The following is a 12568-nucleotide window of genomic DNA, read 5'->3' as shown; positions in this document are numbered from 1 at the left end:
AACATCCGCCGTATTCACCGGATTTGGCCCCCAGTGACTTTATTTTATTTCCAAACTTAAAAAAATGGCTCGGCGGACGATTCACGTCTAACAAGGAGGTCATCGCCCAAACAGATGCCTATTCTGAGAACCTTTCGAAATCTTACTTTTTAGATGGCTTAAAAAAGTTGGAGAAACTCTTGGAAAAGTGTATAGGAGATATGGAGATTATGTTGAAAAAAAAAAAAAAATTTACTTAAAATAATTTGTTTTTTTATCTTTTTCTAAGGACTTATTGAACGACCCTCGTACTTAATTTGTTCATGAATAATTTACGACACACTTTCACTGTGTTTCCTTTCAATGGAAGGAAAAGGAAGTTTGTATTTCGACAACATGATTCTGTTTTACCTGTTGTACATGCTTTCTTCAGAAGCTGCAAGTCACTTAATTGGTAGAATGCTTTGTATATGGCCTGCCAACATTCCTCACTAAATTTAACACATTGTCTTCAGCCTTTTTGCACCACTAAGTATTGCACGTTGGACCTAATACTCAGCTGTTCACAGTTTTCTTCATGTTTACTGAAAAATATTCTGTACCACTGCTCCGTAATGCCTGAGCAAGTTTCTTTTTGTTTACCGTTATAATTTTCTCTTGATCATATTCCCTTAGAATACCTTATACTTCAAATTCTTCTGGCTTTTTCTTCTTTTTGTTTATGGGTTTCTTCTTATGTTGTCGATTTTCATGCAAGTTTGTCATTGGTTATCACTAATAATCACTGATCCAACGAGTGTTACACGTAGGCAAACTTCCATAAAATGTTTCCAGCACAAAAGAATCGAGCACTGAAAACCTCTTTTTTGCAACTAGGAACTTCACATGCCTGGACATATATAAGATCTTCTTGGTCTCTGAGTTCAATATTGGAAAATGGATATTGTTCATTTAAATCATCTTCTGGAGAAGATAATGCTGACAGCTCTGGTATCTCTTCCTGTCTAGTGTGACTTTGAGACATAGCACTATCTTTGTTATTATAAGGATTCACAATACTTGTAAATTCTGTTAATGTGGGTATTAATTTTTCAATAACACAAAATATATTAAGTGTGTTGGTCACTGGAAAAACATGGTGGCTTAATGTTTGACCTTAAAACATTTTCCTCTAGTCTAGTCTCATTTTACCAAATCAGGGTATTCAGAAAGAGAATTTCACATAATCTCCAGGTAAGTTTGCAATAAAGAGGCATAAGTCTAAATACACTTTTAAAGTCATTTAAAAATGTAGTGTTCATGGTGTGTCTCAAGAAATATCCGTAAGTTATAATATTTTCATCAGATGTTTGAGAAATGCCTGGTGTTTATCACTCCATAAATTGCAAACAGTGTTACATAGAGATATGCTGCTCCATCACAACACGAAGGACTTGGGCTTATATTTAATGGCATATCTAACTCATTTTGGCCAAATTTTAAGATATGCCTTTACATATTTTCACCAACAATATGTAGATACAAGGATCATTTCTTCCATGCCTAAAAAGTGCAAGGATCACTTTTTTCTTTCTGGCTCTGTCTCAATTCTATTGCAGTATGACAAAGTTGCATGATATCCTAGATTTTTCTACAAACAATTCATTATTGAATGTATATACATTCTCTTTGCAAGTCATACTAGCCATATAAGTTATATTAGTATACTTACTATTAAAAGTAATGACCTCTATCTCAGTTTAATTTGTTCTACTTTTTATATGGCACACATGGTATACTGTGTAGAATAGAACAACAATAATATTTTACAGAGAAAATACGTGATGTCATTTCTAGGCCAAAACTGACATCAATATGTTTGTCTTGTTTTATGCCTGTGAAACCCAATATTTAATTTTTGGGCTATTGAAAATATTTCTACCAAAATTTAAAATATTATTTGTAAATTAATAATTTATCAATTTCTAGATGTTCCAAAAGAACGACCAAGATTACAGCTAAAACCCCGATCTGTTCCTTTGGAACCAAATCCAACAAGTGTTGGATCATCAGCTATATTTGGAGGTGCAAAACCAGTAGATACTACTGCTAAAGAAAGAGAAATTGAAGAAAGGTTATCTAGACAGAAAGGATCAACAGAACCAAGACCACGATCTTATTCTGAAGATGATCCAAATAATATCAGTGTACCAGCAAAGACATTGGAAAATCATGTTTCTGAAACATCACAACCAAAAGAAACAAAAGAACAGAAAACAAAACAGAGTGCAGGTGCATCAATGGCAACTGTTTTTGGAGACGCAAAACCTGTTGATACAGCTGCAAGAGAAAGAGAAATAGAAGAAAGACTTGCTAAGGAAAGAGAGGAGCAAACGAGAAAATTAAATCCTGATCAGGAAAGGTATGCAATTCTGTTTTGTATAAGATTTCAATAATTAATCTATTTTAAAGTGTTTAAAAATATTAAAGATATGATACAATGAATAATGTAACTAAAGAAAATATGCTAAATATAAATAAGTAAAAAAACTTTTGAATTTCGAAATTGGTTTGTATAAAATCCATATTGTTCTAAAGCAATAGACATGATAATTTTTCTAAATCAGTCTTAAATAGAAATTTCCTTTGCAATTATTTTAATTTTTATAAAAAAATTGTAATTAATATCTTCATTCCCATTTTAAATACAATAAAATATAAATAATGTTAATACATCTAATTGCTTAATATATCAAATACTAGTGACTCCAGCCATGCGTTGCTGTGGCTCAAAATGTATTTATTATAAATGTATAACACTTTCCCCATGGGGGATTTCAAAAAATCCCTTCTCAGTGTACATTCTCTTGGTGTACCCTATTAAAACGCAATCAAAAACGCAAAAAACCACATGTAAAATAGTATAAATAGAAGCCCAGTTCTTCATGGTAAGCCTTAATCCTGTCCCTCTCCCCGGTGGGTGGGGAATTTCGACATGTATATTATATAAAAACATGTGCGTATTCGAATGCAACATTGTGTCAAAATTTTAAAGGAATTGGTAGGAACAAACGAACATTACATTTTTATTTATATAGATATGCAAAATTACAAAAATATAATGGTGTACCACCACAATATAATAAATCTAAAGTAACGCTTTCACTTTCCTATTTAAATTCGTCATCAATGTTTTCAGTTTTATTTATCGCTGATAATTAGAAGCATTAATCAATTATAAATAGTTGAATTTGATTGTACTGTACAACTACAGTTATACCTAAAAGTAATTTTGCTTTTAGAAATGTGTTCTTTCTGGTTTTAATTTTATAAATTTAAAGTTAATGATTTAAATGTTTCTATTGAAGGAATTTAATGTAAATACGATTTTATTAATTTTTAAACTTTTATAGCTAAATATTTCATAATTTTCCAAGCGAAAAGTATTTGTTTAAGAAAAAGTAAGACACACTAGTACGACATTAAAATTGTGTGTAGCACCATCTGTTATGAGATTTCATTAAAAAATAACTTTTTTTTTTATTATTAACTCCCGGGGTGAGGGAATTTCAACATGTATACTATATATAAACACGGCTGTATTTGATTGGAACATTGTGTGAGAATTTCAAAGGAATCTGTGAAGAACTTTCAGAGATTACCTGTTAGTCACAAACGGACATTACAATTTTATTTATATAGATATAAATTTTTTCAATGTTAATCATGATTGAAAATATTTATATTTTAAATGTTGACTGGAAATTTATTTTGAGTCACTTTCATTTTCAGTTAGCTTAGTCCTGATTATAATTAAATAGGTGCTTAAAGAAGCATCTATGTTGGTAAGATTAATTTATTATTTAATTTAATATTTAGTATTTATCTTAATTCTTTGAAATATAAATGGATTTTCTAATGTTTAATTTAAGTATGGAATTTTATTTTGAGTTATTTTGATTTCAAAATCCAAATATAGGTTATTCTCATTGAGCACCAAAGTACTTGGATATAGATTTTCTTTGTACGAGTCAGTTATGTTAAATAGTGATGTTAATCAACTTAGCTCTGTTATTAATATGTAAATATTTTGGGAAGTCATACATTCTGTGTACTTTATATTGAGAGGTTAAGTCAAATACCATTAGCATAAATACTGTAAGAAGTTTTGAGATGCTGATAATTTACAAATAAATATGAGCAAATGTTTTTCATGTAATTTTAATGTTACAGAATTTTTTAAAATATAATTTGAAAGATCATAAAAAAAAGCTAAATGTAAAAATTGTTATTAAAGTTGTATTTAGCTTTTAATTTAAAAATTTTTTTAAGTTTGTTTATTCAAACTGCATTTTCTCAATATAGAATTTCTTTTATTACCGGTTTAGTGAAGAATGAAAGTAGAAGGATTAGAAATTAAATTGTGATAGAAACATAAACCCAATAATATTGTACTGTACATTACCCATGATTGTTACTAACCATTTAAAATATTGTAAGTAGACCAGCAAAGTTTTTTTTTAACTTTTTCTGCCCAGGAGACACTAAGAAGGCTTATAAACAAATTCAATATTGGTTTGGCCTGACCTACGATGGAAATGTGTAAGTTCAGAAACATGGAGCCAACATTTTCAAGACACAGCTTGGGGAAAGTTTCTGGGTTCCTGAATCATACTCAAACCTGGGTTCTGTAGAGTTGCAGTTGATGTCTTTATGCCATCAACTTGTTAGATTAGAAAGTTGTTCTAGTAAACATTTGGATAAATTCAAAAACTTGCAGAGGTAATATTCAATTATAATCTAGAGATGATATATATAACTACACTCAAACTAATTTCCACTATTCTGTTTATTACTTTCCTTTCTAAAAAGTGCTATTCAGAAAATACTGATTTTAAATATTTTTAATATTATCTAACAGAAATACATATAATAGAACAATAAATTTTATCAAAGAAGAAAAACAAAACATTGCAAATTATTCTGTTTAATTTTCCATATATCATCTATAACAGGGATGGCCAACTTTTGTGTACATAAGGTCTACTTTTTATCTTAAAAATGTGTTGCGATTGACTTGTCATAGGCATAGTCTAAGTGGGGTGGGGAGATGTGAAATACATACTATGTTTATACACTGTGTTTCAGTACGAGGTGCACTCCCACGAGTTATGGGTAGATAAGCAAAATATATATTCAAAACTATTTTTTTATTTTTTAAATCACTTATTAAGTTTTCAAGTTATAGGCTCATAAAGAAAATAAATTTCCAAGACCCAACTTTTGACATTTGTAGCTATGAATTCATTTCGTACAGGCAGTACCTAAAAAATCGATTTTTCAACACTTTTTCAAGATAGATTTTTAGTAACTTAAAATATAATTTAATTTTTTTATCAATTGCAATGTATAAGTTGTGGTACTATTTGTTTGTAAATATGAAAAAGTTGTTATAAAAATGCACAGTATGGCTGATAATTTGATTTTAAGATTTCACTTTCGTGATTTTTTTTGTGCCAGGAAAATTTGGATGGAAGAATGATATAAGATTTTTAGACTTATTTTTTGCTAATCCATCAATAGCTCGAGGGAGTGCACCTCGTACTGAAACACTCTTTATATCTACCTACGTAAAAAACAACATAATTATTTAATGGACCAAAAAACTTATGTCCAGGGGAATTAAAACAACATGAGTAATTATTAACAATATTTATTAATTCAAATTAGCTACAGATAAAGACAGATCTAGAATTTATTTTACCTTAACATTAATGGGAGGACTGAGTTTGCACGTCTCTAACCAAGGAATCGTAATTAGGTGTATATCCTGACAAAGGTAATAATAATGAGTCTTCAGTTTGGGAATTAGTCAGGACAGAACTTTGTTTAGTCTTCATTAAAGTTAAATATGAAAATGCCAATTCACACAGGTATGTAGATCCAAAACAAGAATAAATATATTCGCTACATTTGATGATACTGGTATTTTTTCTCGGTTGACATATGACAGTACCAAATATTCAAGCTAAATGGCTGTGTTTTTCAGAGTAAATCATAATTGCATGCATACTGTTGTGTTTGCGTGTTACGTTCATGCACTGCTTTCGGTTACAAGTGTAACACATTAAGTCAAGACATCATAAGTGATCAACCAAAATTGGCTTCACGATCGACTGGTCAATCACGATTGACTTGTTGGCCACCCCTGATCTATAAGATCACAATGCTATATGTTTTCCTTTCTACACTGTATTATGAGTATTAATCAAGTTACATGTCTGTAGTATATTTCTTTGAATATTATGTATGGTAATTGATACTTGAAATTTACATTCATTTAACTTTAATTTTATTAATATAATTATCTATAATAGATATTAGTTTAATAAATATCAAAGTATTTAATATTCATTTACTGATAATTATATAGTTACATTCCATCCAGAAATGCCTGTGTATAATGTGATGTGTGACATTGTCTCATCTTGCATGAACCACATATTCTCATTAGCATCCATTCCTTGAACAAATGGGATGAAACTTTGTCATTATGCAAACATAGCAACTAGTAGTTACAGTTTCATCTTTAATCATTGATCATTTCACCTTTCGTCATTATCCCAAACTTGATATCATACACTAAATGGTAACACTTTGAGGATGAAGTAACATTTGCGGTGTGAAATGAGGATTTTCTGTGCTCCAAATTCTCCAGTTCTGTTTGTTGACATAGCCATCAGATGGAAGTGGACTTTGACCATGGACCAAATTCTGTCCAGCTGCTAGTCTATCCTATATTGCCATTGACCATATTCACAACTGTTCTTGTAAAGTTTGATCTTTGAGCCTTTGACCATTCTTTGAGTAGTTGGTGCATTTGAATTTTGTATAGGTAGAGAAGCAAATCATATCTGAGAACAGTCCTGACACTCATGGCTGATGTGTATTTCTTGGGCTGCATGACACAATGACCATTTTGGACTTTGTATAGTCCACTAGGATCCATACTGATCTTCTGATATTGGGAAATCAGAAAACCTGGAAAAGTTGGGAAATTTCAATAAATGGAAAAGTCAGGAAATATTTTTATTTCACAGGAATAAATACTTTTTTAAATAAATATTCATTAATCTAATTTGCTAGTGTTTTAAAATTATCCATTCCACATTAAGTCATTAACGCCAAATAAAACCTTAAGCTCAGGCAATATGGAAGAGCTACTAACTGACTGGTATGGCACATTTGATTTTGGTTTTTTTGTCAGGGAAATCCTGAGATTTTTATCTGGAAAAACCTGATAATGTTGGGGAATTTGTCATTAAGATGGGTAGAACCATGCATACTACTTTCAGTAACTTTCTCTTCAGATCTTGCTGTTGATAGACTGCTGACCTTTTCCCTCAAGTCATTTTCTACACTTTCTCTTTGTTCAAACTTCTGTATTAATTTGACAATTGTTTGCCATATTGGTCTCACTTTTATCCTATACTTTATGCAGAATGCTCTTTGGACTGTTTCCAGGCTTCTGTTCATGTAATATTGTCAGACACTGAATCTGTTCTTCAAGGTTCTATGGCATCATATTTACATGACACACAACACTACAGTATGACTACTGATGCATAATTATGTATGCAGACTAATTTCCACTGTGTGTGCTGGAGTTACTTGTGGAGCTTGTATTTCTAAGGATGAGATAGATTCAGCCATTAACTCCCTTTTTCACACCTTGTATGTATGAAATATGTATAAAATAACTAATATTATTTATATAATTTATTATAAATGATAATAGATATGTAGTGTGATATGACCTACTGGGATTGAAACAGAAAAGCTTGGGCAGAGCATTTTTTGTATATATACAGGTAACCCCCATATAACACGGCACTTCTATAGCACGGATTCACTCTAACACAGTTCGAGAATTGGGTAAAACCCTCGTACAACATAAAATGTAATAAAAACTATTAAAAGCAAACTTTATCTAATTTGAAATTAGGGAAATCCTCGTATAACGGTTCAATAAACATTGTAAGGAACTGAGTCCGAACCTTATTTTTTATTTTATTATTATTTCCATTTTATTATCTTTTTGTTTGGGGTTTATGTTTATTTAGGACGAAGGTTCCCCACCACTCTCTTGTTAGTAATGAAAAATGAAGAAAAAACAACTCACGGAGAAATAAGCGCCATAGGAAACATCTTGCGCACTTGCGCTGCCTGGCGGAAGTAACAGTCCGCAGAAAAAAAATGGGGGGGAGTCCCCACAATCACTAGTAGAGAAATACTTGATAAACCGTCTTAAACATCCCAGAAAATTATGATAAATATTTTGTAAACGGTTTATAAGCTTTGTCGGAAACTTAAAGCTGCCAGAACAAAGTTAATGTTAGCAACTAAGTATGTAAATAAGAGGAGTAACCCAGCTCAAGTGTGACGTCACCTCACAGTATAAAACCCGTACGTTAACCGAAGAAGGAGAGGTGATTTCCAAATCGAGGCGACTGTGAGAGCGAGGTTAATTCGAAAGCGAAGTATTTTCTGATAGAAGTCCAGATTGATAATTGGACGATCCAAGGTGCTAAAGAGGAGTTCGATTGACGATTTGACGATATCGAAAGGATTGAGGAAATAGTTTCTTCGTATAGTGAGGTGACGGATAGACGTTTAATTAGTAAGAGATTTTGTTCATAGTTGCTAAGTATTTGATTTGTCGAATTTCAAAGGGGAATTACTATTAAGTTAAGCTAAGTTTATTGTCGGGTTGACTTGTTGATTTTCGTTAATAAATTTTGTTTGGAATTATTGATATTTGTACGTAGTACGTTCTAGTTGCTAATTAAATATATTTGAACTTTTGATTTGACTTGATATTTATCGTTGTTATTACTAATTTTTCGGTGCACGCTTAAAAGCCCAGGCCTGGCAAACTAATCTCGAATCCGCGTAAAGTACCCGTTAGGTTAACGGAAGTTTTACCGACTGTAATTATAGTCGGTTTCCTAAGATACTAAAAAAAATAGTACTTTACAACATGATAAAGCTTTTAAATGCAAAAGATACTTCATTTGACATTTTTCATTCGAGTGCATACATACTATCAGATTTTCCTGCATAATTTTTGTGAACTATTAGTACTTAAGTACAGTATGTAAATTTTCTTTTCCCACCTTCTGTCGATAAACACAGTCCTTCTTGAAACTTGTTTCAGTGTTGCCAGATCTCAATGCTTCTGATTTTGGTGTTGTTTAATTTATATTAATATGTATCACTTCTTAAGAAAATTTTAATAAAGATATTTATCTTAATTATGAAAATATAATAGCATGTTTTTTAATTTTTGGAACCAAACCCCTCTTTTTGTGCTAGTTCTTTGTTTCATGAACCATGGATTTGCATAACACAGCAATTTTTTGGAACATAACTCCCATGTTATACAGGGGTTACCTGTATTGCATTTAATGTAGTACTAGTTTGATTTGTGGGTTCACTCATAGAAAAAATTTGAAATTGCTATTAAGTAATTAACAACTTATTATATAAACTGGTAATACTTTATTTATTAAAATTAAAATATATTTTATTTTTCATAGAATTTCTGCTACGCGTCCACCTACTTCTTCACGTTCTGGAAGATATGAAGGAAGATCGTCTTCAAAACAAGTAAGTCATTAATACCAAGGTTGTAAAAAGTTTTTAGAAAATAGGCAGTTTTTTTGCTTTGGGTTAAATAGTGTTTTAAACTTTATTTTTTTAATATTCTGTATTTACAATTTTTACAAAACTGGGAATTAATTATGTAAATAATTATTACCTGCTACCAGCATAGCATCACCATTCCCAATTCCCACAGCATCACATGCAAATAAATTTGAAAATTTTATTTATGAACTAACAGATTGTCAGAAAAAGAAAACGAAAGTGACAAGACATGTCTCAGTTTTTAAAGTGGAAATATTTGTGATTGGAAAAACTGAAAGTTTATGCCACTTTTCAGTTATAAATTTTAAATTGAGGCAAGAAGTCGTAAGCATTTCTTACAATTTTTATTCTTGGTCCAAAATGTGATCAGTCAAAACAAGGCTTCTTTAGGGAACATTTTACTATATTAGAGAGGTTGAGGCGCACGTATTCAGCCCAAAACGTGAATGGCGGACGGACGAGCGCTACTATCTGGCAATTCTATACGGTTGATAATGGCGTTTGCTCTGTCTAGAATGGTGAGTAGAAGATCAGTTAAACTTCATTTTTTTTGTGTTTGGGGTTAAAATTATGACCTATTTTATTAAAATAATGATTATTTAAGCATTTACAAATAATATTGTAAAGAAACAGATGATTTTAATCCAGAAATTATTCAGTTTCTTAGCAGGTGATGTGAAGTGCCTATAGAATTTACATATACAGTAGAGCATCGATTATCCGACTTAATTGGGGACTGGGGTTGGTCGGATAACCAAAAAGTATGAAAAAATACATTATTAGTATAGTGTATTAGGCCTGGTTTAAATACTAGCCTCCCTTTCATGGTCGAGCCAGTGCTACCAGCTAAAACATGCAAAAATTTAACAAAATTAATATTAAAGTAGCCAAGACATAACCAAATATTGTAGTGCCACATCACTAGCGGACATTTGAATTTGCCGACTAGAACGCGGTTGGTTAACCGATAAGTCGGTTAATCGGGGGTCGGATAATCGATGCTCTACTGTATTTGTCTTCATAATAGCTTATCTTTTGGTAGTTTTGTTCTTCCATGGCATCTTCTACCATCAACTGCGTAATACGTTTGTAAATTTTCTAAAAATTAATTTTCCAAGCTGCTTTTGAATTTACATAAGCCACTACTTCCCTCGACAAAAGTATGAGGTAGTCCTATCATCCAATCGTATAGTAGGAAACACAACACTAATTAAAAATAATTATTTAGTGTTATTAAACATCCTATAAATACTTTAAAATAGTTTAATTTGTTTATTTATCTTCACTGGTAACCCTCAATGTTAATGTATCTGCCATTTTTTCAACAAATTTCCCGTGAGTCAATGCACGACATTCACTGATTCACGAGATGTGAATGTCTTTTACTTGGACTTAGAACATCAAACGTGTACTTCTGCTTGCCGTACAAGTTTAATGTTTGTATTTGCACCTCAACCTCTCTATTAGCTCCTCTGAAAAAATGAAAACTTTGTGGGTTAGGTACTAAATTTGCAAAGGGAACTAGTTTCTTTGATTCAATGGATGAAAAACCCTGCAAAAATTTCATCCTGGAAAATTATCTGACAATGATCCTCTGAATACATTTCTGCTTTTGTAGAGCAGAAATGTATTCAGATGAAACTGAAAAGAATACTGAACCTACAAACCAATGAAGTTCATTGACTAAAGTGCTCAACATCCCTCAACAAAAAAGCCCAAAAGTATACTTAGCAAATTTGTTGTTCATACCATCACTTATGGAAAACAGGAACTCGATTTGCAAATCACAACATTTACACCATAAATTCAGCTTTCCATTACATGGAACATGCATAATTCAAAACTATGATGAATTTCATCAGCTTCAAACTGTTCACAAATTGGAGATGAACTTCTGGATACCAATCAAGACATCAAGACCAATCTGGAAAACAAAAATTATTTCATTGTGTTTGACTGTTGGAACAATGTCTGCCACAAGTCTGTAATCTGCATTTCCATCAAAGCATGTCTGAGGAATTTATCTATCTGGTCAACATTGTAGATATATCTTCAAATCTACACATCTGCATACCTCTTGCAGTTGGCACAATTCATGCTATCAAGAATTGTGAGGAAAAATACAGCTACAAAGTTTACAGCTTCATTAAGTAAGTAAATAAAGTTTATTTGTACTAGGTATAAACCTGTTTGTTACAAAGGGGGTTACAAAAGATTGCCAACCTTAGTTGATTTTGTTATAATATAATTAACATCTTGCCAAAAACCATTAGCATACATTTTGAAAACTGTAAACTCAAATATATAATCACCTATCATAGTTCTCAGCTATAAAAAAGTTTTTTAAGCAGGTTATGTACATTGTTAATAGTTACAATTTTTAACTATTTGACAAGAATAAGTACATGATATTGTTGCTTAGACGAACAACAACCAGTCTTTAGGAATACAAAGGGGTGTTTATTCACTTAGAGAACTTACAACCACTGCAGTTTGCAGTGCCAGATGAAAAGCGCTGCTCAACCTGAGAGCTCTCGATTATATCCTGTGAGGACAGGGTTGCAATATGTAAATGATAATGGATTTACATTTGTTCTCAGACCAGGAGAACGTATACCCAAAAAAAAAGAACCACATCAAGGAGGTTCAAACCAGAAACCTTCCATTTGATAGGCGACGACGCTGACCACTGGACCATGAATGACCCGGTGGGAGAAGTGAGCCGCAGCAATATTATTATTGTTGCTCTTATCCATCGCACAGAGGTTGTGTTCTTGTAACTCTTGAGCTTCCTTACAAATATAAAAAAGCAGGTTGGGCAAAAAAACCTTATATCTTCGATGGGAGCAATTGGAATGTTCTTAAATGATATTATGAGTTATTGTCTTCTTTTAATTTAACC

General features: G+C 31.7%; 1 protein-coding gene across 1 annotated transcript in view; it reads left to right on the top strand.

Moving 5' to 3' along the window:
* eIF4B (eukaryotic translation initiation factor 4B) overlaps positions 1-12568 on the top strand; it is a 67270-nt gene that overhangs the window by 48055 nt on the left and 6647 nt on the right. The window contains exons 8-9 of the mRNA XM_067288403.1: positions 1948-2380; positions 9558-9627. Coding sequence (XP_067144504.1) covers positions 1948-2380; positions 9558-9627 — 503 coding nt within the window. The remainder of the gene's footprint in view (positions 1-1947; positions 2381-9557; positions 9628-12568) is intronic.

The sequence above is a fragment of the Centruroides vittatus genome, unplaced genomic scaffold (assembly GCF_030686945.1).
Source record: "Centruroides vittatus isolate TY-2023 unplaced genomic scaffold, ASM3068694v2 scaffold_861, whole genome shotgun sequence".
Classification (NCBI taxonomy): Eukaryota; Metazoa; Arthropoda; class Arachnida; order Scorpiones; family Buthidae; genus Centruroides; species Centruroides vittatus.
Note: the sequence above shows the minus strand (reverse complement) of the source record. Positions and strands in the feature narration are given on the sequence as shown.